This window comes from Trichoderma asperellum, chromosome 3 (genome assembly GCF_020647865.1).
Source record: "Trichoderma asperellum chromosome 3, complete sequence".
NCBI classification, from domain to species: Eukaryota; Fungi; Ascomycota; class Sordariomycetes; order Hypocreales; family Hypocreaceae; genus Trichoderma; species Trichoderma asperellum.
This window is the reverse complement of record NC_089417.1, coordinates 4,506,982-4,533,530: the sequence shown is the minus strand read 5'-3', so window position 1 is coordinate 4,533,530 and position 26,549 is coordinate 4,506,982. Positions and strand designations below refer to the sequence as shown.

General features: G+C 49.9%; 11 protein-coding genes across 11 annotated transcripts; 6 read left to right on the top strand and 5 right to left on the bottom strand.

The window, feature by feature from the left end:
* Positions 1–480: 480 nt before the first annotated feature.
* Positions 481–2,745, top strand: TrAFT101_006082 (uncharacterized protein). Its single transcript, XM_024909863.2, has one exon. The coding sequence runs from the start codon at positions 832–834 to the stop codon at positions 2,194–2,196; it is 1,365 nt and encodes a 454-aa protein (XP_024760610.1). The 5' UTR covers positions 481–831; the 3' UTR covers positions 2,197–2,745.
* On the bottom strand, positions 1,432–5,005 carry TrAFT101_006081 (uncharacterized protein). Its single transcript, XM_024908203.2, has one exon. It carries the CDS (start codon positions 4,540–4,542, stop codon positions 3,091–3,093), a length of 1,452 nt encoding a protein of 483 aa, XP_024760609.1. The 5' UTR covers positions 4,543–5,005; the 3' UTR covers positions 1,432–3,090.
* Positions 5,006–5,365: 360 nt separating this feature from the next.
* On the bottom strand, positions 5,366–6,836 carry TrAFT101_006080 (uncharacterized protein). The gene is made up of 2 exons (XM_024902554.2): positions 6,443–6,836; positions 5,366–6,308 (listed from the first exon to the last, which is right to left on the bottom strand). The coding sequence occupies exons 1-2, from the start codon at positions 6,764–6,766 to the stop codon at positions 5,592–5,594; spliced, it is 1,041 nt and encodes a 346-aa protein (XP_024760608.1). The 5' UTR covers positions 6,767–6,836; the 3' UTR covers positions 5,366–5,591.
* Positions 6,837–7,862: 1,026 nt separating this feature from the next.
* On the top strand, positions 7,863–10,742 carry TrAFT101_006079 (uncharacterized protein). The gene is made up of 3 exons (XM_024900162.2): positions 7,863–7,936; positions 7,988–10,226; positions 10,307–10,742. The coding sequence occupies exons 2-3, from the start codon at positions 8,017–8,019 to the stop codon at positions 10,473–10,475; spliced, it is 2,379 nt and encodes a 792-aa protein (XP_024760607.2). The 5' UTR covers positions 7,863–7,936; positions 7,988–8,016; the 3' UTR covers positions 10,476–10,742.
* TrAFT101_006078 (uncharacterized protein) lies at positions 10,475–11,544 on the bottom strand. Its single transcript, XM_024905262.2, has 2 exons — positions 10,977–11,544; positions 10,475–10,894 (listed from the first exon to the last, which is right to left on the bottom strand). The coding sequence occupies exons 1-2, from the start codon at positions 11,439–11,441 to the stop codon at positions 10,703–10,705; spliced, it is 657 nt and encodes a 218-aa protein (XP_024760606.1). The 5' UTR covers positions 11,442–11,544; the 3' UTR covers positions 10,475–10,702.
* Positions 11,545–11,646: 102 nt separating this feature from the next.
* IMP3 (Small subunit (SSU) processome component) lies at positions 11,647–12,713 on the top strand. The gene is made up of 2 exons (XM_024908202.2): positions 11,647–11,942; positions 12,017–12,713. Exons 1-2 carry the CDS (start codon positions 11,787–11,789, stop codon positions 12,410–12,412), a joined length of 552 nt encoding a protein of 183 aa, XP_024760605.1. The 5' UTR covers positions 11,647–11,786; the 3' UTR covers positions 12,413–12,713.
* TrAFT101_006075 (uncharacterized protein) lies at positions 12,713–17,885 on the bottom strand (the record flags this gene model as incomplete). The annotated part of the gene is made up of 2 exons (XM_024905648.2): positions 12,713–14,371; positions 14,439–17,885. One exon carries the CDS (start codon positions 17,883–17,885, stop codon positions 14,709–14,711), a length of 3,177 nt encoding a protein of 1,058 aa, XP_024760603.1. The 3' UTR covers positions 12,713–14,371; positions 14,439–14,708.
* On the top strand, positions 13,342–15,214 carry TrAFT101_006076 (uncharacterized protein). Its single transcript, XM_066127651.1, has 2 exons — positions 13,342–14,381; positions 14,456–15,214. Exons 1-2 carry the CDS (start codon positions 13,646–13,648, stop codon positions 14,623–14,625), a joined length of 906 nt encoding a protein of 301 aa, XP_065983764.1. The 5' UTR covers positions 13,342–13,645; the 3' UTR covers positions 14,626–15,214.
* A 1,141-nt stretch (positions 17,886–19,026) lies between the features above and the next one.
* On the top strand, positions 19,027–19,500 carry TrAFT101_006074 (uncharacterized protein; the record flags this gene model as incomplete). The annotated part of the gene is made up of 1 exon (XM_024906727.1): positions 19,027–19,500. The coding sequence occupies one exon, from the start codon at positions 19,027–19,029 to the stop codon at positions 19,498–19,500; it is 474 nt and encodes a 157-aa protein (XP_024760602.1).
* A 1,461-nt stretch (positions 19,501–20,961) lies between these two features.
* TrAFT101_006073 (uncharacterized protein) lies at positions 20,962–21,297 on the bottom strand (the record flags this gene model as incomplete). The annotated part of the gene is made up of 2 exons (XM_024903946.1): positions 20,962–21,043; positions 21,107–21,297. The coding sequence occupies 2 exons, from the start codon at positions 21,295–21,297 to the stop codon at positions 20,962–20,964; spliced, it is 273 nt and encodes a 90-aa protein (XP_024760601.1).
* A 2,533-nt stretch (positions 21,298–23,830) lies between these two features.
* On the top strand, positions 23,831–26,099 carry TrAFT101_006072 (uncharacterized protein). Its single transcript, XM_024903945.2, has 4 exons — positions 23,831–24,184; positions 24,285–24,340; positions 24,415–25,299; positions 25,374–26,099. The coding sequence occupies exons 1-4, from the start codon at positions 24,056–24,058 to the stop codon at positions 25,411–25,413; spliced, it is 1,110 nt and encodes a 369-aa protein (XP_024760599.1). The 5' UTR covers positions 23,831–24,055; the 3' UTR covers positions 25,414–26,099.
* The last annotated feature ends 450 nt before the right edge of the window (positions 26,100–26,549 follow it).

Sequence of the window (26,549 nt, the reverse complement as noted above, 5' to 3'; positions counted from 1 at the left end):
TTGATAAGCATTTATACGAACCGCCGACGGCTTGCACAGACAGCCACGCACCTGCTACAGTGCATACAGAGCCTGTGGCGTTTGCATGACCTCATGGAGGAGATGGATGTTGTACATGTACATCGTTCCGCCAATTTCTCCATCCGCTCTCCCATCTGCACCTCATTCTCATCTCAGGCCGTCTCCCCTTCGCCGGATGTTGTTATATGCAGCCCTCGCTCGACCAACAGCGTCGAAAAAGAGCCTCGATCTGCTCCTCCCGTGACCACACATTCCGCAATCGTCGTAGTCCGGCCACCTAGGCAATCCTCCCGTGCTATTTCTTATTGTCCTGCCCCGCAAGGATTGCCTTATTCGCAGCCTAGCGGCTAATGCTGCGCTACTGCTGGCCTACTGCTGCGCTAATGTATGCATGTACAGGGACTTGGCCCGCCCCTGCTAATATCACGGCTCTCTCCCCTTGGCGCAGACCTCACCACTCAGGCTGTCAGGATCCGAGGGATCTGGCACTGCGTACAGATACTTGGCCAGCATTGCCCGCGTGGCTGCTGCGCCGGTGTCTGTACTTCGCGATGGCTGTCTCTCCTGGCTCGCGTCCCATCTACCGATCGGACAAGTACATTATGCGCCTAACGGACCTGGACCTCTCCGCTCAGGCTCCCCTACAGTACATGATTCAAAGGCCGGCTCGTGGAAAGTTATTCTCAAACTCTCAGCCATTCTTCCGCTGGCATCATCAACTTCATTCACGCCTTCATCCCCATTCACCACCATCGTCGTTCTGATATTATTGCACAATCACCGTCACTGCCGAGGAATCACTCTTCAATCATGGCGCCCATGACAATCTCACAGCTCCCCAGCGAGCTCCTCCTTTATATCTTTGATTTCCTCGATGAGCCACCCGCATCTGAACAGCGCCAATACGATGATCCGGCACATATTCCCAGGCCCATTGCTGCCGATGATAAGCCAAATCAGCATGGCACAAGCTCACACAACGACGCCGGCTGCTTCCGTGGCAACATCAAGAGTGCATCTCTTGTTTGCCACCTCTGGAGACGCTGCCTCTTGCCATTGCTCTTCCGGGATATCGTCTGGAGATTCCAACACATCATCCGTCCATCCGAGCGGGATGACCCGATGAACACTGTCGAGGAGCTCGAGTTTCTACGCTTCCTTACCCGGGCTGGCCTTACACGTTACGTGGATAACCTGACCATCATCATCGACTATCCCGAATCCGAAATTGGCGAGGACACTCAGCATCACACCAATTGGGGCATCCTCCCTAGCCATTGCCCTGCGCCGGACAACCGAGGATTTAATAACGGTCTGATAGCCCCTGAATCAACCATCGACACATCTTCAAAATGCCAGTCAAACGATTGGCTTTGGCAAACCATCTTCGACAAATTGGATCCTTTGTCCATCAACCTCATCAGCTCCCCGGCCATTCTTGCATCGTTACTAGGGCGGCCAATCAATCTGTCAGGGTCTTGGATCTTTCGACAACGGTTTCACATCCTTTCCCTGTCGAGGCCCGCAGACCAACGCCAACAAAGAGCCACCAACATTGACGACTCGACAATAGTGCCACCACTATCGAATAGGGCACCTACGCCAGCAACCAGCCATTGTTCTCTCTTCGGCATTCGCCCATGGAACTCTCTGCTCCTCAACGAAGGGTCCTCCGTCAAAGTCTACACCACATACGAATACTTTCATCACACGCCCCCGTCTCTTCTGCCCGCCCTTCTGGACTCAGACGACGAATCCATGCAGCCCCTATTAAGAAACACCCTCCGCTCATTCTCCTACATCGCCATCTTTCCACTCGCCAGCCATATCAACAACATCCTCATTCCTCACGCCCCAGCCCTCGAGCGGTTCTACATCCAGATCGTGCCCCGGGCGCCTAGCTTCGCTGAAGATGACTATCGCCACCCCGCCATGGACATTTCGGATCTGTGGATGGAGCGCAACACGGCCTATGCGCAGCTAGTCATGGCTATATTTGACCCGCCTCCGCTGGGGCTGTGGAACAGCCTGCAGTACTTTGAGAGTGGCGACGCCGTCGACAGGGAAGCGTGGGAGCAGGCTGTCCGATATGTGATTTTTGCGGCGGGTGCGGCGTGGAAAGTCGCTGGAGAGGGAAAGTTTGTTCGCAGGGACAATGCTGCGCTTACTTCCTAAGAGACTATTGTATTTTTTTTTTTGTCTTTTTTTTTCAGGCTATCGAATTTTAGAGTCATTCATTATGGGGCTATCACCGGGCAAACTGGGGAAATATTGGTTTATAGGCCGCCTTCTATGGATAAAGCAGCTTTGGTATGGGCGTTAGGATATCAGCAGGACAGCTTTTGGGATAGCGTTTGGGTAGCGTTTGGGTACTGATAGGATTCGGGCATATTTTGGCTGGGTTTTAAGTCAAAAGTTGATATCATTGGTTAACTGGTTTTGGGCTCGCGAGGTAGGCTGACAAGAAGATTGCCAAACTGAAATAGGTTTTTCCCTAATCTAATTAAATTGACGAATGAGGTTCAGAAATATTTGCTTAATATAGAAACAATAAGTAATAGGGGGAGAAGGCCATGGAAACGCAGCTGCATGGCCGTTTCCATCCGCTGTCTGTCGGTGAGACCGGTGTCGTCGGTATTGCAGACAGTGATTAGCTGCAGTAATGCAGACAAAGATGGAGTGAATAAATGGCTTAGCAGCGTTTGACACATTGGAGATCATGACACTCAATACTGTATAAAGCTTTATCATATGCCAGTCTATAGCTGCCCCTTGGCGATTCGGAGCCACGACAGTACATTGCCAAATATTCCCCCATGATTGTTCTGCCACTTGGGCAAATATATAACCCGTGTTCTATCTTGACCGCCCCGTAGCATGTCCATTATGTCCATCCATAATCCATACCCGTGAGATCAAGAATACTCCACCCACAATGCATATATAAACGCCTCTAAAGCCAATGCAACTCCGAGTCTAGAAGAGGAAGTGTTCCCCGTAAACAAATTACTATTCTTCCGAGAAAAAAATGACAGAAATGGTAAAAAAGAAGAAGAAAATAAAAATATTTCAATCTTCATGACTGCTCAGATCGCCATCCTCGTCACTGTCGGCCAAATCCACCTTCCTCTTCGCAATTTCGTGCTCCATCATCTCCCGGTAAGTGCTCCAGCTCAACGCACCAAACGCAACAATGATCATGGAGCCGCCAATCACCGCCGCGGGGCTCAATGGCTGGCCAGTAATGAACCAATCCGCAAGAGCAACGATGAAGATGGTGAGAAGTGCGGCGACAGACGACAGCACGGGTGACGTAAGAGATATGAGGATGAGGAACGAAGCGCTGAATGTGGCATTGGCCAGCACGGCACACAAGATGAGCCAGCACGTCGAGGCGTTTGGAATCTCGAAAATCTCTAGGCCGGACCAGTGCAGGAGAGGCAGCGGGATCCAGAGCACGCTCAAGGTGAAGAGGCCGATGCAAGAGCCAAAGGTATTGGCGAAAATCATACCCCGGCCAGGGGAGACGCCATCTGGAGGACAGGCAAAACGCTTGTACAAGACCTCATACAGGCCGTACAGCACAGAGCCAACTCCGATGACAATGTTGCCCAGAAAACGGCTGCCTGCTTCTACGTCCACGCCCTCTCCCTCATCCACACCCTGGCCCTCGGCAGATTGGCCACCAGTGTCACCATAGGCCACCACCAGGACGCCGATGATGGCGATGATGACGGCAACCGACTTGTCCAGGCGCAACGGCTCTTTGAGCAGAGGCACGGAGAACGCATAGGCGAAGAAGGCCGAGCAGTTGTAAATGGCGGTGAGGTCGGACGGCGTGGTGAGGCTGACGGCGACGTACCAGCTCAAGCCAGCCACCGTCAGGGCCGTGGTGATGAAAGCCGTAGTTCGGGCCAGATATCGCACCGACTTTGCGGCGGGCCGCTGCAAGCCAAAGACGTCCAGCGTCTGCAGCTCGACCATGAGGGCTGTCGACTTGACGAGCTGCAGGTGGCGTCGCCAGAATGTCTCCCACGGCATGTCACGCTTTTGCAGCCGCAGAATGAGTAGCTGGGCCGGCCACATCAGCACCCACGAGCTGTGCGTGAAGAACATCATGCAGTAGGCCTTGTCCCAGCCCAGGTCGCCCTGGATGTGCGCGCTCAGCTCGGTCTGCACGCAAAAGGCCACCAGGCTGAGCACGAGGAAGAATGCCGCATACGTGTACTTCTTGCGCGCCGAGCTGGCGGCCAATTCGCCCGGGCTGCGGCTGCGCATCGTCGAGCGCCGAGACATTGTCGCTGGTCGCGAGATTGGTTCGTACATGTTGCCCGAGCCGATGTTGGACGCTCCAGCAGCCTGTCCGTCGCCTGAGGATCGTGAAGATCGGCCTCTCTCGACGTCCTTGTCGCCCAAGTCTGCCCCTTCAGAAGAGTCGGGTCTGGAGAGCAGGGGCTCGCTGGAGCGGCCATCGGCTGTCGTCTCACGAAAGAGGCCGGGTCGACGATTATCCGAGCCCATGGCTGTTGCGTCGCAGAAAAAAAAAAGGGTCAGAGATCGACGTCGTTCTTCGTTTGTTGTCAGCCTGCCGTTCAGGAGCGAAAACGGCGTTCAGACGGCTCGTATTGGGACGATGGCCTCCAGCAGTACTTGATTTGGCGCGAGCGTCGCGGAGACGTTGGCTGTTGCGGGAGCATGTGGCTATCTCGAGCGAGATGGCTAGAGGAGCGGAGGAGGCGTAGCTTGTACGCTGCTTTTTTTGTCTCTCAATACCAAGGAGAAAAGGCCAGCGTTGCAGGAGCCAGACAGAAGTCGGGGCTGGAGATTCGGATCTTCACTAGATGGAGAATTGGCAATTGTGGCGCGGATCCTGGGGGGGCTTGGCAACGGCTAGATGTTACGGGTTGCAAAACACAGGGGAACCTGCACTTGTTGGCCGAGATGAAAGTCGAAAGGCGAATTAGAATAGAAAGAGGGAGGTTCCCAAGGGATGCCGTCATTGCTGACATGCGGGCTTCGCCTTACGGGCCTTACGGCGGGTGCCAGCCACTAGAACGCCCCTGAGACCCCTCAGAATCTCCAGATGGTCGCCTACAAGATGCGCTAGCGCTGCACTGGAAGCTGTCAGAGGCTGCACTACAACTGCTGGTGCGGCTATTGGGACCACGCCGCCAGCCCAGCCTTGGAACCATCACGAGGACGCAGCGCATGCTGTCTTAGTGTGATGTTACCTTACAGTGGGCATGTAACATACTGCCCTGTTTATTTCAACGTTCAAAATGGCGAATCAACAATTATTTACATGAAAAAGGAACAGAAAAGACAACTCGGTGCCTAGGTCTAGTACAAATGCAAGCACCACGGTACATAACAATAATGTAAGCTGTGTCTTATATAGGTATTTACAGGGCCTTTTTGTCCTGTTAAAACTTTTGTAGATTCTTCAGTATACATACAGCTGGTTGCGCATGGTCTGGTCATCCGCCCAAACAAGCCGTCCAACCAGACTCAAAGCCAGGTCCATTACAAGCAAGGCCGCCATCACGCCATCCATCACCCGCGCAAGCCATTTATTTCGCACCTTCACCAAACAGGACTTGCTGAGGATCGTATTTGTATTCCAGGTCACCATGCCAGTAGTTGACAGACTCGGCCTTGCAGAGGAGCCAGGCCTGGTCCAGCGCCTGCACCACCTCCTCAGGCAGCGGGCCCTTCTCAAAGTTATCCAGGTTGTTCTCCAGCTGCTCTACGCTCGAGACGCCGACGATGATGCCGTCATTTCCGTCCTTGACCTTGAGCGCCGAGTGGTGGACAAGCCATCGCATTGCCACCTCAATCAATGTCAGTCCTTCCTTTTCAGCAGCCTCCTCGACGATGCGCAGCGCCTCAAAGGTGCTGTCTCGGAAGTATCTGCCCCGGGAGATTGCCCCCATCGGCGTATTGCCAGCGTGCCGTCCAGTCGTGGGGACGAAATCCTTGGATTTGATCTTTCCTGAGAAGAGGCCCGCGGCAAGAGGGTTGTACACCACGATATCGAGGCCATAGCGACGGCATGCAACAACCAACTCGGGCTCAATGTTTCGAGTGATGGCGTTGTACATGGCCTGGAAAATAGTAGGGCGAACCCAGCCGTTATACTTGCATGTCAACACGACCTCGGCTACTTCAAAAGCTGTGAAGTTACTGAGACCCAGCTTGTTGAATTTGCCAGCCTTGTGAAGCTTGTCTACTGCCTCAAGGGTATCAGCAAAGGGCGTTGCGCGGTCTGGCTTGTGAAGGTACAGAATCTACGGCGTCATAGTCAGCTAAAATTTCCGCATTGCGAGACTCTCTATCTACGGGAGCAGTTTTTCTGAGGGTATAAAGGAAAAAAGAGTGAAAGTTTGGGCCAACGCGATGTTTTGCGCCATATTAGACTTACATCAACTTTGTCGGTTCCCAGCTCCTTCAAGCTCGTCTCGACGGATGCGATAACCTTTTCTGGTGTGTTGTCGCCATATTCTCTCGGATACTGAACCTTGGTCGCCAAAGTGAAGCCATTCTTCTTCCAGTTTGTCTGGCCGGTGAAACCCTCCTGGGTTCCCTCGCCATACATTCGCGCCGTATCGATCTCATTATATCCGCGAGCCTGCAGAAGGTCAAGTGCCTTGTTGAACGTATCCAAGTCGGTGACTCTGCCGCTGGTGGTAGGAGTCTTGTAAAAGGTCATAAGACCAAGGATAAGTCGGGACTTGGGAGCAGCCATCTTTTCTCGCTGTGTTTCTAAGCTGGTTGGATTTATTGGCTCATGAAAAGGTGACGAAGTATGAGGCCTCTACAATATATAAGAGAGGGGAGTGGATCCCAAGGCTCAGGCAAATCCGCGGGGCGGCTTCCCCCACGGCATATCGTTCGCATTGCTCTGCATCTATTGCGTGCGCTTGATTACGAAATACTACTAGGCCCAGGATCTTCGCCGACAGTGTTCATGATGGCCCTGATAAACTCCGACTGGCCTTGAGTCCTTAAAAACCGATTCATGCTAACTCCGGCGGCGCTGGCAGAATCGATGGGCGAAAGTTCTATGGCTAGCATTGCAGATAATGTGCTGATGGTCCGCGAGCCGGCGGCAACATCCGCCCATCTTACTAAACTGCAGCAGGTAAGATTCCCCATTGCGCTGTTATTGCCAGGCCCAGTTATGCTCCCCCGCCTCTAAGCGCGGCAGTTATTTCGGGTATAACACGAGGTGCAGATTTGAGAAAATGCTCGCGGGCGTGCTTTACACTGTACAAGCCTGCAGGCCTAATGAGATACATCTTGCTAGGCGAGATGCTGAATTGAAACATGCTACAAGCCGATGGCGGAGATCCAACACCGATTCGATTTATGTGCCGCCCAACTACATAGTATAGCAACGTAAATGCAGCCTTGTAACCATAAAGACCTACCTGCTGTAGGCAACCAGGAGAGTCTAAAAGGGCTGCAGTCACTCAATGAAGAAAAAGATCATTCATGTCTTTTTACACCGAAATTCACTATCGGAGATTGGTCTGCTGTCCAATTTGGTAACTACAATGTACCGTGTTCCCTCGAAAGACTCAACGGTGGATTGCTGTTGTTTTTTGTATTATACAAGGAAAATGTAGCTACCTTTTCAGTTATTTCGATCAATACGTGCTTTTGCTCCGAGGATGGATGTCCATTCCATTGCCGTGGGGGCGGGGTGCAGCATCAATGCGGCTTATCGATAGGACTTGATGGCAATAAACGCCGCCGGAGAAACCACGGTAAAACCCCCCATTCGACCGCGACTCGCAAATGTGTGCTAGAATTGATAGCTGGCGATGAAGTTGAGAGCTTCAAGAGGCGTGGTGGATTCGAATCAGCTGCCTTTGTGCAAACTGTGCTACTCGCCTGTCTCAAATATGATCCAGTGAGCACTTCGATGGCCGATCTGCACCAATTGACTGCTAAGAGCCTCCAGGCGCATCGTAACATAGACATAGTCAAACCATGAGGGCAAACCTGGCCCGTCATGGCAGGCGATTACTTGTCTGCCAAGCGAGGACGGCGCCATCCTGCGCTTTGTATGCGGCCCCGGCTCGACGAAGGCCAATCATCCAAAGACCGGTGACACACATCAACTTCGAGCGAACGTTTCTCGGCGGCTTGTTCCAAAGACCCCCGCGGGAGGTCAGACAGCCCGAGTATGAGCCGGGATGGCTGCAAATCATGGTGTGGAGGAGTCGCATGCTCGAGAATGTGAGGCCACCGCCGCGGGGTGAACTTTTGGATGCGTGGAAGAAGTTGATGCAATCAAAAATCAACACCAAATTGCCTTTGAACGCGACACAAGCTCTGCAATGCCGCCGACTGTTGGAGTATCTCGCAGATCCGGAAAACGCCGACGATAAAAAGCTTTCTGCTATTCACCTATCGATGACGAGGCAAGTCCTCCTTGAGATAGATCCAGTTGAACGAACGCATCATCATCTCGATCTGGCGAAATCTCTACATTCCGTGTGGACGGCGGGAAACTTTCCCAGCAATAGAGCCAACCCCGTGGTATTCCAATGGGCCTCTCTAGTCAAGGCTATGAGTCTATATGGCGGATCCCGCGAAGCTGCACAGATGCTGTATGAGAAATGGGAGCAGTCAGACTATTTTGACTGCATAACCCAAGACGACCGACTCTTGGAAGTCGTCGCAAAGGGGCTAGCAAGAGAAGGATGCGAAACCGAGCTCTTGAAGCTGGTTGAATATGCTGAAACACACAATGTACCATACAATGCCAGAATTCAGTATATCATGGTACAGTTTTTTGCCGAACAAGATCGCGTCACCGAAACCAGATACTGGTTCAATAAGCCGCTCATGAGCGGCAACATACAGGCGCATGTATACCGTGTCCTGGCGCCTTTCGCCATGCGCAACAACCTTCAAGAGTGGGCGACCTCACTCTTCCTTAAGCTCGGCGAATCGCAACCATGGAAAAAATATTGGAACGTATTGCTTCAAGCAATACTCATTACCAGAAAGAGCCTTTCTGAAGTGGACACCATGATGTCGCACATGGTTGACAGCGATGGAGAGATATCTCCAGACATTCACATGATTAACGGCCTCCTCAGAGTTGCTACTGAGCAGCGAGACGCGGCTCTGGGCGAAGACATTCTTGCGCTCGCCGCAAAAAGAGGCCTTGCCCCCAATGGAGAAACACATCTCATCTTGCTCAACCTCTGGCTTGAGGCTGATAACTTGATCGGAGCACGAGAAGCATACAACCAAACTAGACATATACAGCCTTGGGCTAACGAGTCTAAGCCTCATCTGTTTGGCGAATTCCGCACGGCCGTTAACAAGTATCTGGTGGCACTGGCTGCTCAAAAACAACCCGACTTCAAGTTCATCTCCTCAGTTCTTGAAACCGTTGAAGAAGATCAGATGCGGCTTGAGCCAGCCACTGTCGCCGCACTCTGCTTGAGGTTCCTAGAGAATGACCAGCACTTTGATGTCATGGATATCCTCTCTATTTACTCTTTCTTGTACAGCGAAGCAGAGAGAGAGACTGTTCAGAACGCCTTTGTCTCCTTCTGTCTCGACCGCAACACGAGCACAAATCGAGCCTGGGGCGCGTATCAGCTTCTTCATCAATTCTTCCAGGACACCAGCTTTGAGCGGCGGGTATCATTAATGAATGTATTTTTCGAGCGAAGACGCCCAGATATGGCTTCACATGTCTTTGGGCATATGCGGGCACACCGAAACAAGTCTTACCATCCTACAATAGACACCTACATCACATGTCTGGAGGGCTTTGCTCGATATCCCGACCAAGAAGGGCTGGAAATGGTGCACAATATGCTGAAGATGGATGTCTCTTTACAGCCGTCGACGAAGCTATATACTGCGTTGATGTTGGCGTACACAGGCTGTGGGCAGCCACTAATAGCGCTGGATTACTGGACCCAAATCACGCAGTCTAGAGAGGGGCCATCGTATGCTACATTACAGGCAATGTTCTGGACGCTGGAGAAGAAAAGCGGCGGGCATAAGCAAGCCCGAGAGGTTTGGGATAAAATTGAAAGGATGGATTTGGAAGTACCGCCCAGCGTCTACAATGCATATATCGGCGCTATAGCAGGAAGCGGAAACGAAAAGGAGGTTCGAAGTCTAATTATGGGAATGGCGTCCGTTGTCGGATCAGAGCCAGATGCCATGACGTGAGTACAAAGTCCCCTCCCCGTATTCCTTCTTTGGTTGAAGTAAGTCCAAAGTATCGCTAACTTGGTTTTTTCTATAGACTCGGCATCACATATAATGCTCTGCCCGGACAGCAGCTTCAGCGAGGATTCCAGGAGTGGGCCAAGGGCCGATATCAAGATGCTTGGACAGAGCTGATGAAGGTGGGCCGGCGAATGGACGAGTATTCGCTGTGCCAATTCAAAATAGAACGGATCATGAAGGCTTAGAGGGAAAAAAGAAGGCAAAGTGTACAACATTGGGAAGAAGAAAAATATGAATATGATCATGACATTGTAATTGAGGGCGGCATCTATTGTACACATATAGTTTGGGGGGGAAATATCTAGCTGTAACTAAAACATTGTCTTGCGTGAGCGCCATATTTCATAGAAGGCAGCTCTAAACCAAAAAAGAAATTCAATCACAATACGCCATTTTTTGTTGTCAAAACTTCTCATCTCCTCTCAGGGAAGAAGCTGTCCCTGATCATCTCCGGGTGGGCGTGAATCGTCGGGTACAGACCCATGCCCTGAACTCGTCGGATCATCTTGGCAATCTTGCGCTGGTTGACGGGGCGGAGGCTGGTGCCGGATGAGTGGGTGATTTGGCCAGAGGTGGAGGTGAATTCCTGGATCAAGGAGAAGTTCTATACGCTGCATTAGTTCCCCGCTTGTCTCCTTCTTTCTGCGTCCCTTTTCAAGACCACAAGCTAGGTGTGAGCCACATACCTTGTACATGTCCAACGGTCGAATTCCCAGCGCATCAACAACGTCACCACCTCTGGGCGACCTCTTCCTCCACTTCTGCATCTCCACAGGGCTCATATCATGCGGCGAGTAAACATCACCGGCGTCCCACCTTCGGGGCATCTGCTTCAGGTAATCATTCGAGTTCTTCTGGTTGCGCATGATGTCGAGATGGGCCTGCTTGTTCCTCAGCGACGTCTGCCCCGCCTTCTTATATCTCGTCATCAAATCTGCCGCAGCCTCGCTGGGCTTGTGCGCCGACTGCGGCCCGGAACGCGACGTCCGCGAAGAAGCCGGGTTGTTGATGGAGAGGAGGCTGCTGCTGGACGAGTGGCGGTGGTGAGAATCTCCTCCGCCGCGGGGCGGTGCGCGGGCCGCTGCGGTGGTTGAGAAGGCCCGGATGGAGAGGCCGCGCATGGCGCAGGACGAAGGGAGGAGGGAAGGCATGGCGGGGGGCGAATTGAGCTGGCGAAACCGTCTCGAGTGCGTCGAATTGCTCGGTCGCTGGTGATGGGCGAAATCCTGGTGTTGTGCAAAAGGTGGCGGGCGGAACGCTTCCGCGGATGGTGCCGCATGGCCCCACTTTAAAATTGTTCTGCGATTTTCACCTTTTGAGAGACTCGTGCTCCGATTCTTTGGACGATGCTTGCGACCAGCGACTTTTCATAGCAAACCAATTCCTCTTTCCTGGGCTGCAGCAGTCTCTTAATTTATCCAAAAGAGAACAGAAACGAACAAAAGAAAAAAAATCACCGCAGCAGCGACCACCTGCCAACGCGGCCCCCCGACAAAATGGTGCGAAAACTCAAGCATCACGAGCAGAAGCTCCTGCGCAAGACCGACTTCTTCACATACAAGCAAGACAGCAACCACCGCGACAAGCTCGTCAGACGGCGGTACATGATCCAGAACCCAGAGGACTACCACAAGTACAACAGACTCTGCGGCGTGAGTTTCTCTCGTCATCCCCTCAATGTCCATCCACATATATGCTAACATCCAGCGCGCAAACCAAAAAAAAGTCCATCCGCCAACTCGCCCATCGCCTCTCCCTGCTGCCCCCCGAAAACCCGATCCGCCGCAAACACGAAGAGCTCCTCCTCAACAAGCTCTACGACATGGGCATCCTCTCCTCCGCCTCCAAGCTCTCCGCCGTCGAGAACAACGTCACCGTCAGCGCCTTTGCCCGACGCCGCCTCCCCGTCGTCATGACCCGGCTGCGCATGGCCGAGACCGTCCAGGCCGCCACCAAGCTGATTGAGCAGGGGCATGTGCGCGTCGGCGTCGACGAGATCACCGACCCGGCGTACCTGGTGACGAGGAACACGGAGGACTTTGTGACGTGGGCGGTGGGAAGCAAGATTAAGAGGAATATCATGAAGTACAGGGATGAGCTGGACGACTTTGAGCTGTTGTGATTGGGTCCTTTCTTTCTTTCTTTTTCTTTTTCTTCTTTTCCTTTGATTTGGGTTTTTCTTTGAAGAATGCTGGGTTTTTTGTGCGAGGAGAGGATTCTCCATTTAGACAGTGCATGGGGGAGAGCATATTGCCAGGAAGCTGAATTTGGCGTTAAGGGCTTGGTTGGTTAATTAGGCTGTTCCTGGATTGCATTGCAGCCAGACATTGCAAGAGATATAGATGATAATCTGAAACTCCTTCTACAAGGCATTTTTGCACCGTTCGCGCTCATATCAGGGAAATCAGATACGCAGTTCCCTCCCCTCAGGTCGGAGAAACACAATCTACTGTATACACACATTTCTAGATACATTCCGCTAGAGCATATATTTCAACCTCGTTCGAGTGTTTATACTCGCCATCTTTCGCAATCATGCACTTTCACTAGCCAATAAATCGTCAGCATGCATGCCATTAAGCTTTCAATGACAGCCACAACGACTGAAGTGTTGCAAAACATGGCCACTCTACGCTCACTAATCAGAAAACGCATCAACGCTCCTCTCAAGTAAGCGGGCCGTCGCAACTCCTTTTCCCTTCTCATATCCAAAGTATAAAATGCCTTATGAACACCGTTCAATTTTCTTCTTCCTGTGGTATACTATTACCAAGATCACGCCGCGCGCTATCTTTCCATCATACTCGTTCCGATCCTCGCCCACATTATTGACTCCCAGACCTCCATGCGTAAAACGCCTTTACGTATTTCCAAGCGATAAAACATCCCTATAACCCAATAAAACAGTACGCCTTCAAATATCGCAAATCTCATCCACCATAATCGCAACGACTCCAAGCGTCTCATCTTCACCAGTGGAGGAGCAGAGACCGGGCACTCCACTAGCATCGGCCCCACCCCCGTAGCTTCGTTTTGCAAAAGGCGCAGTTTGCTCAGATAAAGGGCTAGGCTCGTATGTGTTTGGAGGATCTTGTGCCAAGTAGGCACACTGTGCGTTCCGGGTATAAAAGCCCACATCCAAACAGGCTCCCACACTCTTCTCTATTTTCCCCTTGGTGAGCCTAAAGGATCTCATTCTTTTGCTTCTCCTTTTCGCTTTATTGAGCTCTCGTTTTCTTTTCCCTCGGGTCCCTTATATACACACATGCGGTCGCCATAAAAGTCGCCATCGTGCCATTCACATTCATATAAGTCCCCTGAGCGCTGGAGGGCGGCTACCCTCTCCTCTCTCACCATGGGCGCCCTGGCCACCATCTGGGATGCCTTCATCCATATTATTGATCCATGGCACTTCATGAGTATCTCTTTCCGTCATATACCCGCCACCATACGTGGTCTCATCCGTGATAAGGACTATGGAGCTCTGTTGTCATTCACAAGATTTGAAGAAGCTCTGTTTGGCACATTCTGGGCCACCATCGGGCCAGATGTCAAGCTCAATGCAGAGCAGCGCGTCATTCCTCTCCTCGAAGGTCGTATCAAAGATGGCGTAGTTCACGATGAAGTCGTGAGCACCCCGGTTTATGGTACGGTGATCGAGGTCGGTGCTGGAAGCGGCATGTATGCCGACGTTTTTGCCCGTTTTCGCGAAAATGCCGACAGCGCCCACGACACCGAAAGCCTTCGATACAGAAAAACCACAGGCGGCCACATCACCAAGATGTACGGCGTAGAGCCTAACCCCATTTCCGCCAAAGCGCTTGAACAACGTGTAAAGGACCTCGGTATGGACGATATATATCAAGTCGTCCCTGTCGGTATCGAATCTGTCGACGATCCCTCTGCCTGGAATGGCAAGATTGAGCCAGGCAGCGTCGACTGCATCGTCAGTATCCTTTGTCTCTGCAGTATCCCCGAGCCTGAGAAGAACATCAAGCTTCTATACAAGTTGCTCAAGCCAGGAGGTCACTGGTACGCCTATGAGCACGTCAAGGTATGGCGCGGAGGCCCATTGCTCAGTCTATATCAGCGTAAGTTAGCGCCCACACTCTGCTTCTATCCAGATTATCATCATAGCAAAAACTAACAGCTTTCGACTTGCCAGGCTTTGTCAACCTCGTCTGGCCGCACTTTTTAGGAGGATGTGAGCTCTGTCGCGATACGGAGAAGAGTCTCAGGGCTGCTGGCATCTTCAAGGAGGTCGATTTCGTGCAGCCCGTGGATCAGCCTCCTTATCAGGTTTTACCTCACAAGATTGGCGTTTTGACCAAATAGTCATGATTTGAGAAGGAAAAAAAGTGTGCCAGCGCAGCGAATACCCAAAGATAGAAAGATCTCATGTAAGCAGCAACTCTTTCTCAAAGCTCGTCGTCCTCGTCCTCATCCAAAAGAAATATCGAAGTCCTCTTGGACATTCCGTCTCCCGGTATCGGCTTCCCCTCATCAGGAACTTTATGTGTTCTTGCGTCCGTCTTCTCCTGTTTGATATCGTCTGTGATATCTTCAGCCGTCGTTTCCGTTTTGATTTCGTATTTTATGCCACTCGGCATCTTCTCAGTCATTTCCTCCTTCTCTTCCTCCCTTTTCACAACTTCGGGCTTGACTTGAGGCCATGGCTGCAACTTTTCGAGCTTTACCCCGCTTCTTGCCTTATCATTCATCGCATCCGGTTTTAGCTTGTGCTCAAACTTCAGGGCTTCTGCCCGCTTGTCTACCGGCGACTTTTCGCGGTTGACGATACCCTCTTTTTCCAGCTTAGCCTCGCGTCTCTTATAGAATGAATTCAAACAGTTCCTTCTCGTTTCTGTTGTCCAGCTTTCCACAATAAGAGCAAAATCCGTAGCATTGGCGAAGCCAAACTCCCTGGCCATCTCACAAAATTGCCGCAAGCAAACATCTTCAGGCGGTTTAAATTTGCTGTGCAGCCCATCACCATCATTCACATCGCTGTCACCAAATAAAGTAGCCTGCCCCGCCAGGTCTCCCTCACCAAACAATCTCATAGCCGCCTGCCGTGAAAGCTGTTCCTCTACTTTAGAAGTCCCAATCACCTCTGAATTATCGTGCGTGTATTCTACGCCAGCTGCCGCAAGAATGGCTTGCACAGCGTCGCTTTTGGGACGGTTGACCTTCTTAGAGTCAATAGCCTTTTGCTTGCCATTAGAGGTCAACAAATCTGCCAGCTGACTTAAGCCTCCATCTTCTGATTCATCGTCTTCTTCACGTTTGACGACTCCCAAATCCTCCCCATCTTTTGCAGCCTTTTCTATGTCAACATCGGCCAAATGTACCCCAGCTTTAGCCTCAGCAATGTTTGTCTTGTTGACAATATCGCGGAGCAAGCCCATATCGCTATGGTAGGTGAAAATATTTGATAGTCCAAAAATTTCGCCCTTTCGTTCAGTATCTTGCTGAACGCCACGAAAATACCGCCGCTCAGATGAGGCCGTATATCCGATATTTGCTTGCTGTTGCTTGTAAATTTGACGAGCGTAGACAATTTCCTCAATCGTCCCAACAGAAATTAGTCGAAACACTTCGACGTCTCTTGTTTGGCCTATCCGATAAGCTCGATCTTGAGCCTGCAAGTCATATGCAGGATTCCAATGAGGGTCAATGATGACGACCTTGTTAGCTGAAGTGATATTCAGCCCGACTCCACCAGCTTTAGTCGATATCAGAAACACAAACTGAGTAGGATCCGAATTAAAAGTGTCAACCACATCTTGACGCGCCTCGTAGCTCAAGGAGCCGTCTAGGTAGCTCACAGTGTAGCTTGTGTTGGTAAAGAGATGTTGCAATATGCGAAGAAATCGCACGCTATGAGAAAACACCAGAACTTTGTTTCCGCCCCCATGCCAAAACTTGAGCAGTTTCTTGAGAATTTTCCACTTGCCGCAAAACTCCGGGTTGACCAGGTTACTAATCCGGTCTCGCTTCTCATACAACACTCTCCAAGTGTCAGGCATGCAAGTCTGTAGTGTCGCAAGTTCTTGTTCGTGCTTCTCCTCCAAATCCGTTGTCAATGGCACCAGCAGGGTGAGGTGGTTGGCCAGCTTTTGTAAAACCATAATGCTAGGGAAAACAGCGCTCTGCCAGCGTTTGCCATTTGGGAGGAACTGGTTACAGCACCAACCTTTCTTGCCTCCATGCTCACAATCTTCTGAGGCAGTCCGTAAAATAGCTACTTCTGTACTGTCAAGGAAGTTTTCGTATGCTTTCAGTTGCAAGTCTGTAAGGGGACAGAAGACCACTCGATCAGTCTTCTTCGGCAGCTGATCTGCAATCAAAGATTTCATGCGACGCAAAAAGTATCGAGGAAGGAGGTTTTGCACCAGCTTCTTCGCTGTCTGCCTTGCGAGGCTCAGTTGCGCAACGGTTGCCTCATGGGACTGACCGACGGTCAAAGGTCTTGTGATAGCATTTGACCACTCTGCCTTGGTGCCAAAATGACCCGGGTTAGTCCAATCCAGCAATGTCCAGAGCTCTTCATATCTGTTTTGGATAGCAGTTCCTGTTAGGCCAATCCGACAAAGCGCGTTGACTTCCTGCATTGCTTTGGTGGTCTCTGAATAACGGTCTTTGAGTCGATGGCATTCATCTGCGACTATGGCATCCCACTGTACCATGTTGATGGAGCTGCGAGAGTTTTTATATGTCTCGTACGTCGTGATCATAATTTCCAGCATACCTGCCCGAGCTGCGCCAAGCACGTCGTCTTTGTTTGCGCCGTGGAACACATCTACATGCCACCACCCCCATCGGCTCAGCTCATTTCTCCAATTCATAATGAGAGATCCGGGGCAGACGATGAGTATCTTGGGATACCATCGATTGCCAAATAGTCGCATTTGCCTCAGACGCTTCCCATCTCGTTCATCACCTGTTTTTCCAAAAGCGGTTGTTAGGAAAGCGGCGACTTGAACTGTCTTGCCGAGACCCATGTCGTCTCCTAAGATGCCTCCCTCTTGGTATACAAATTTCCTATGCAGAAATCGAACACCGTCGACTTGATAATCGCGTAGGTATTGCGCAATTGATGCTGGGATAAGACCGCCTGACTGGGGAAGCTCAATATCTTCGTACGGCCGAGACGGTTTGATACCACTTTGTGGGTCAAAATCTGGCCTCTCCTTCAGTTCTTCAAGTCTCCTTGACTCGTCGAATTCAATATCAGTGTAATCAGGCGGTAGCATCAGCGCCGATTCATGATATAGCTTCCTCTTGGCATCAAAATCTCTCCTCCGCTCAATCAAGTAGTCGGGGAGGTCCAAAGCCTCTGAATCATCCTCTCCACGGCCATGATTCCGGCCGTCGTTCTTATCCTTCTTTTTCCTAGTGGATTTACGGTTTGTCTTCCGTTTCTTTGGCCTGGAGGGCACACTGTCTGATTCATCCGTCCACTGAACCTTTTCCGTTAAGTCGGGTTCGGTTTTCCTCTTTGGAGGCGGCGGTTTAGCCGTTCCCTCAAACCCATCTTCGGAAGCGGATTCTGTATCGTCATCATCTGATAATACAATGACATTACTTGCCATTTTTTGAAGCTAAAGCAGCAAAAATGTCATGAGAAGTCAGCAAAGTAACGCGTAGTGATAACGCGAGATGGCCAATGGCGGACCCACGTGACGCTTGCGATGTTGATGGTCTCTCTGCCTAAGCACACACTACGCAGCGCCTGTATTTTAGCGGCCGCCAGGTCTTCGATGCAGCTTTAGGCAGCACTACAGCATTACACGTATAGTGCATCGCTAGATATTCGGGATGATAATCGCCATCAAGAACCAGTATGTCTCTGCCCATATTGAAATATTCATGATTGGCCATTATACAGGCACGGCATCATGGTAGCCTTAGATATGTTGCTATTGACGTCATATTATTTTCCGAGTACAATACTTGCATGAGTCTGGGCCAGCAGCGTTTGAGTATTTCAAGGAATTACAGGTTGCCTTTGAGCCATTTGGAGCCAATGTCAGTTTTTAATATATGTCGGTCATATCTTACACTTTACGCTTTGCCGAATCAACTCACAGTTGCCGATGATAATATTGGAGGAAACGCCTGTATAGACAGTCATCAAACTATTGTTCTCGTGAATATAATTAGCAATTAGCATGGTAGTATCCCATAGTTGGCCTGCATTATAGGCGCCTACTCAGGGTAATATGGTTGGAACCTCAGATCTTATACTACTAGTATTGCTTATTGCTTATACGGAATGTAGCTCAGTAGCCCTATCCGAACGTGACAATGTCGCTTCACCCAATTCAAAACATGAACGGAGCTGCCTCAGTCGCTAAGCAAATAACTAACAAGTCAAAGGATATACCATGTAATCGGCGGTGTCTTACCCAAGCAACAATGCGTGATGACCACATCAAGATGCGTTTAGTGCCAGGGGGGTATTAATCCAGCGACTGATGAGATAATCGCCGCCTATAAAATTTGGGCAGCCCAGAACTCCTGGGGAAGTCAAACTTTTACATGTGCCTAGATGCTTATGCTAGCGATGTGCAGAGCAAGAGGCTCACTTTGAAGATTTGCAAACCCAAATGCAGATGGTCGCTATGGCTGCAAATATTAAAAACGTGCCAACGGCACCTATCACCAAAGCTAAAGACTCAAAACAAAGTATCGCTCTTGCTCGTCCTTGTTCACCATAAATCAGTATTCACAATGGCATCAAATCTCTCTTTAAGCCCCGAGGAAGCGCGGGATCGAATCGCCATCCGCCATGTCATCGACCGATATGCTCACTGCGCCGATCGCCGCTTGCCAGAAGAGCAAATGTCACTTTTTACCGATAAAACCAACTTCTTAGTATACATGCAAGGAGAAGGAACGTCGCCCTCGCAAGTTGTCGAAAAAAAAGAGGATTTGCGGCCCGTCTTCGAGTTTCTGCGCGGCTACACCCACACAACACACTTTAATGGACAAAGCACCATCGATATCGGACCGGACGGGAGGACTGCTTCTGGCGAAACATATTGCATTGCATATCATTTGTCTGAAAAGGATGGCCAGCGACAGATGTATGTGGCCAGTTTGCGGTACCAGGATATCTTGAAGAAAGAGGCCGATGATGTCTGGCGGTTCTCGGAGCGCAAGCTGTACCTCGATTGGTCAGAGACGAGGCCGTCAAACCCATAGTCATTCCATTAGATTGTCTTGTAGAGCCATGTCGTTATCGTTTCGTGGCCTGCATTATGAATATATATTGTTCATATTCCACACTTTTGTAAGTTGTGCTGTTAAATTTTTGAGCCAATCTGGCGTGTTCAGCTTCAATTTGGTTTCAACTTTATCGTACGATTCTTCATTTCGTATTTACCCCCTTTGGATAAGAAAGGTGCATCTTTGCAGGTTTCCCGCGAATATTCCCTAATCTGTAGCAGCAGAAGTAGTCAGATTTTAGAGCACAAGATACCACTTTGGAAGGGCGAATTGGGGGGGATACCGATACATGACTCGGCACATCGCCCGAAGGAAGGATTCCGCATGCTTATGGTCTATGGCCAAGACGGCAGCTAGTTTGGTTCTCGCAGAGGATATCAAAAAGATTTTCGCATTTGATTCGTTAAAATCTTCAGGTAACGCACCATGTCTCCAGACATACTAGCTGCTGCCACCGTCCCAAGAGCAAAGGCGTCACCTATCTCAAACGCATCATCGTCTTGTGGGAGGGAACGAGAGTATTCTGAGCCAATTATTTCACCTTAATCTTATGCAGTCCGTGATGATAATCGCATTCTTCTGGGATGTACGCCGTGGCAAAAGAATTTCGACGCTGGACGACTGTGTTTCTAGCAACCTGCCCTGTGTCGTTTCAAACTTCATCGAAATCACAAGCCTAGTGGCCTGCTAAGACAATTTGAATTTGACTCATCATTTTTTCCAAAAACACATAAAGTCTTTTTCATACAGAATCTCCGGTTGTAAATTGATGAAATACTTTGAATTGGCGAGGACTTCTTTCCAACGTCGCCATAGAGAATGGTTACCGCTTCTGGGCCATTCTTTCGTAATGATCAGGTCGTAGTGAGTCGATGTATGGCTAATCGGATAATATGCCACAAGATGATTTCTTTAGTCGGATTGAATCCAGTCAGTCATGGATATCTCAAGGTGTGTGAGTTGGCGTAAAGTTACCTGCCAACACTATTATTCGCAATACTTATCCATTGCTCTGTATCAGGCATATATTGGAGAACTTGCCAAAACAAGTATTCAAGTTTTCACGTTGAACTATAATCACACTTGAGAGAGAAGTTAGCGAGCATCCCTAGCCCTAAGAACATAACCACTTACCCAAAATAATGCGTATGTTCAAAAAAGAAATAAAGAAAACAGACAAAATGATAGTTAGAATAAGAAGCGAGCATATCCTTGAATGGTTATTGAGATAAGCAGTTCACACATCACGAAGTTACAGTTATTGCAAATGACACATTAGAATGATTTAACATAAGAAAATCCATTATTTAAATGCGTGTAGCGCCGAAATATGCGTTATATCCAAGTCCACCCAAACGCCCGAGGTATATATACAATCGAAACATGGACAATTCTAATTTTTCTGTCCCGTTCTATGCCATGGCCGCAACCAATGCTTTAAAGTCGTCCGATTTGTCCGTCAAGAGCCCACTTGCAAAGAGCAGGCCAGCCCAGCATCAGGCCAAAGGTAGGAACATAGCTGCAAAAAGAGTGTCAGTAAAACGAAATTATGAACCATATTGGTTTATCAAGAGCAGCTTACGTTACGATCTTGCCCGCGACCCAGGTAACCTCCTTCATATAGTCGGGAGCTGCAGGCTTGGCGGTGACAGGAATCCGCTCATAAGGGTGGTGCTCAAAAGCGCGTCCCATTCTTCGGATTTGCATAACAAATGAAACAGGTCTGCGAGCAACAGTTTTGGCTGCAGTACGAGTGATGACGGTGGCAGACATCTTGAGAAGTGATTGAAAGATGCGTTTATCAAACGGTGTTGTAGGTTGAGGAGATTGGAAATGCAATCAAGTTCGATTTCGAGTCTTGATGATATTACACTCGGTAAATGTGAGTAAGTAGAGATATTCGAAGACTATAAAACAAGATTGAGTTGAGAGGTAATCCCCTGTGGATTGTGTTGTTGCTTTGTGATGTTGTGATGATAAACCAAAAGCGAACCAGAAGGCTTCCAATCCGGACATTATGTATCCCAGCAATCCATCGCAAGTCGCCGCACGCCATGCGGCGCAGTCACCACCCGAAATTTGATTTTTCATTTTTTCCCACCTTCATGATGTCAATTTGGCGCTGCTTCCGCTCTCGTGAGCCTCCCTTGCCGCAGATTATGGGCAGATGCCACACATCTAGCTGGGTGAATATCACACCACTGTCAGGACATACTACTGCCGTTGTTACGAAGCAGCCGCCCAGCCATTGGCTAGCCTTAACTTTGAGCTAACGATTTTCAGGCCTGCCACATTGACCTGGGAGCTGTGGGAATAAGCGACTAAAAGCAACACCCCGGTCGGTGGTGCCACTCCGGAGTATACCGGAGAGGGGGGAGCCATTGGCTGGCCGCTGGCGTTTACGATTTTTACCTTTTGCTTTGAAAGTAGCGATCCAGAAGGTCGGGCGGCCGTGGAGACACAGTCGCCTAATGACTGACGCCCGGGACCTCCCAATGTGGAATATTCTGGCCTCATAATAGCCTCCTGTGCGCCTCTGCAGTTTCCTATTATGAGCAGATTTGCCTAAGATTCGCGCCCGAAGAAGGCGAGGTTGCAGGATTATCATACCACTCCTCAGTGGCCGCACCGCCGAGAGGCCGGGTTTGCCCTTGTGCTTCTATACGTAATCTGGGGAAGTCGCCTGAGGCGTCAAATCAGAACAAGGCAATTAATATTCAGATCACAGAGATCCTGAGAAGTGGTGTGTTGTCCTTGCATAGGAAGAGCCATCTATAGCGATTCTGCTAGCAAGCCATGGACTCAGATGCATCTGGTGTAGATGGCGCTATTCAAGAGATCTGGGCAAACCACAAAACATCAACAGGTCTTTCAACACCGCTGCGGCCACAATGCGCATTCCGATTCAAAACATGCTCGGCTCCATACAGAGGAGTCATCAGGCGATTCCATCTCGTCTCTACTACAGCTAAGGCATTGTGAAGGGATTAAAGCGGATTGCTTAGCGGTTTTGCGGCGACTGCGGCATCAGCTGAGCGTCCAGTTCTAGCCGCAGCGGCGCACTCCCCGATATCCACTCAGGGGATCAGGTTCGGCCAGCGCCGATCTGTTGTCTTCGCCTCGATTTCCATTTGTGCACGTGGCTCAAAACCCAGCTAGGTATGTTCTATTCCAAGATAGCAGTTGCACGACTTCGTAAGCTTGGAAAATATGACCTCACCAATGCCTTGCAAGAGAAGATTCAGGTTGGCAACTCACGGAGGACTTTCGGTATGAGTTGCGGGAGAATGGAGAGAGACAGCGGGTTATAACTACAGATACGGTATTGAAATACTAGTTGCAGGGCAAACAAAGACAAAAGAAGGCTAAACGACACACTCATCTTTTCACTTGGAGATGGTCTCTATTTGTAATCTTTTTGTTTCTTCTCTCTGCATATTCTACTATTTGTGGTAGACTTCTGGTAATGGCGCCGTTCAACGGTGTACTCAGGCCATATGTTCTGAGGCTAACTCTAGGGAGGATGTATGCAGCTTTCCCTACATGTAGTTTTTGTTATACAATACAGACTGTGGGAATGCTGCTTCCGCATTGAGCAAAGACTATGATTACGCCTACCGGCAAATTAGGGCAAAAAGAGGAAAAGAAAAAGGAAAGTAAGGAAGAACAATAAAAACAATTGTCTAGCTCACTCAAAGAAGCAAACACTGCAGATGGGCTAAGACAAGCTCCTTGCCCATCATAGGTAGTACAGGGTATACGATCCTCCGCACAACCAGAGCAAACATATTATAATACGAAATTTACAAGAGCTGAAACACTATTTGCTATTTCTCGTTTTTTTTTTTAAAAAAAAAATACCATTTTTTGGCACAGAGAAGAGCTACGAGCAGGGAGAGATTGATTCCTAGACCCTACCTATGATTCGAAAAGCTAAAGCTGATATTTTTGGCAATACAATCCTGCAAGAAGACGTGCCTTTGATGACAGGTGGTTTATGCATGGGCAGGTAAATTCACGCAATACAAGGCGGTGCTAGTTATATGTACTTGGTTTTCGAGAATTAGCGGCTAGATTACCGATAGGTGCTGTGGCAGGCGTCTTTATCGGGTGCCGTCTTTCTAGAATAGATATCCAGAGTGCCAATCGAACAATGTCAAATCTGCATGTGGAATTGGCATCAAAAACGGGCCCTTTAGACGTGCCTACACGCACCAACTAGGCAAATTGCGTCGATAGCCGCCGTCTTCCAGGCTTAGTCCTTGGCTGGCTCGCCAAAGATGCCAGGATTGACGGCAGCTCCCTGCGCTAAAAGGCTGCTAATAGAGCCCACAGCCTGCTTGCGCGCAGTGACAAGCAACCCATGCACACCACGTCGAGACTCGCATACGGACAGTCTCTGCACGAGGGGAGATAACCGTCTTTTGCCGGCGTTAGTAATTCGCATGCGCGGATACCTCTGGCGATAGACGTCCCAGCAGACCAGCCATTGGCGCCAGCATCATCCATCATCTCCAGTCGCGCGGTCGCAATGGCCAGCCCAAAGTCCCCCAAAAGCCCACGAGGCGGCTCCTCCACCAAGTCACCACCAGCGCCGATATCTCCTGACACTGCGCAGCCGTCAGCAGCAGGCGAAGTGCCTACGACGGAAATCCCATTTGTATGTTGGGCAAACTAATGTCGCAGCTGCGAGATTATGATTATGATTATTATGATTTTTATTATTATTTTCCAAACTTGTACTGACTGGAACGCAATAGCACGATAATGAGAATGAAGAGGGCGACTCTGGCGTAGAAGATGACGAGGATGACAAGTAGGTCGACCTGAGCACTGCGCGATATATGTTCCATGCGCCGAGCCATATTAACTGGGCAACCACTTCTGCAGCGCCTCATCCACCGCTTCTCTCACCGACAGCATCTACGATTATCGCAACATCCACGGGCGCACATACCAAAACTCCAAGACGACCCAATACTGGGGCCCCAACGACGAGCGACAGAACGATGGGCTCGACATCTCGCACCACTTCATTACCATGGTCCTCGGCGACAAACTATTCGAGGCGCCCCTGTCCAAACCCCCCACCAGAGTTCTTGACGTTGGCACCGGAACAGGCATCTGGGCCATCGACATGTCCGACGCATACCCGTCCGCCGAGATCATAGGAACCGACATCAGCCCCATCCAGCCCATGTGGGTGCCGCCAAACTGCATGTTCCACATTGAAGACGCGCAGCTCGAATGGACCTATGAGCCCGAATCATTCGACTACATCCACATCCGAGGGCTCTACGGCAGCATCAGCGACTGGGGCGCGCTCTACAAGCAGGCATACCGAGCGACCATGCCGGGAGGCTGGATCGAGAACTTTGAGTACAACATCATGGTGCTGAGCGACGTGCCCGAAATCCGAGACGACCCAAAGCACATCTTCAAGCGCTGGGCAAATATATTCTTCGAGGCCTCTGAGCGCATGGGGAAGACGCTGCGGATCGGCGAGGGCGGGCAAATGCGCCGGTTGATGCAGGAGGCGGGCTACGTGGACGTTGTCGAGAAGAACTACTCCGTCCCAATCGGTGCCTGGAGCAGCGATCCCACCATGAAGCAGATTGGGGCGTACAGCCTTGCTTTTCTGGACGAGAGCCTGGAAGGGTTTGCGCTCTTCATGCTCAAGGAGATCATGGGCTGGGACTACATCGAGGTCCAGGTCTTTGTCTCTGAAATGCGCAAAAGTTTGCACAACCACAAGATTAGACCGTACTATATATGGTATGTGCCTCGTGTTTTTGAATTCCCCCTCTTTTTCTCCTGTAGATAACGTAATTGCTAATGCACGAGTACAGCACAAATGTCTTTTCACGAAAGCCGTTGACCGGAGAGTAAATTTTGTTTACTTTCGTTGTATTTTTCCTTGCTTTTTCTATCTCACTACCCCACGGCCATTTTTTTTTTTTTTCTTTCCTTTTTCTCTAGCGTTCATGTTGAAAATTGTGACAAAAGCAATCCCTGCACAAGATTATAAGAGCTGTCACTCAAGGCTATGCCCATCAAGGAAGCGTTCGTGCCACCACTCCACGTGGCCAACAGGGTGGGTGGCTGCATGACTTGACGGCAATGTCACACTGCGTGTTATTTTCCCCTGTATTTGCCATCATGGAATCTGTTTTATGAGATGCAATATTGGACCGAATGATTGATTGCTTATAATACAGCTGGTCGCTCGAGCCTTTTGTACTTTACTTGAATTTATGCTCCCTCTTGTTTGACCCTTGCAAGGCTGTAGATGATACTGGGTTTATATACCACACCGCGTCTCATTGGCCCAACTGTTGGAAACCCTGCATCTTATGATGGGATATATTATTATAGACAAATCTTCCCTCGTTTGCGTTGCTATAGCCTAGCCTGCTATCCGCCAAGCACCACAACTAAGCTATCCTATTTAACATGTAATAGCGAGTAGCTAATACCCTTTGCTCGCATAGTATGACCTATAATCAAGGGCTAATAGACGATATTTAGTAATAGATAGGTGCAGGTCCGTATTAGCTAGCACAATTGAAGTCTAGTGGTTTTATGTGGAATTAATCACAAGTATGCTCAATGTGCCCCTGATGAATGGCGAAGCGTTGGGGGGAGAGAGGGCATGCATAATCAAGCATCCATGTCATGAAACTCTTCAGCTCATGCACGCTAAAACAATAGTCTATATAATACAAATAAGCTCATAGTTCCGTAACAAGCAGCAACTTGGATAATCCGAGACCCTGTTCCCTCCACTACCTAGTAGTGCTCTAGCCGCATCTTCAACAAGCCCGGGTCGCGGGACTATCGTAACATCCTGGACTCTGTAGCGCACTCAAGAAAGTGTCATAAAGTAAGCACTCTGCCGACGCTACTGCACCTTTATTGTGCCTTCTCGATCGTAAAGCGAGACAGTATTCTGTAATAATATTTCCACCAGTAGGCACTGCTAGTAGTGGCAGTGGTAGTAACACATGCGAAGAGAGGAAAAGACG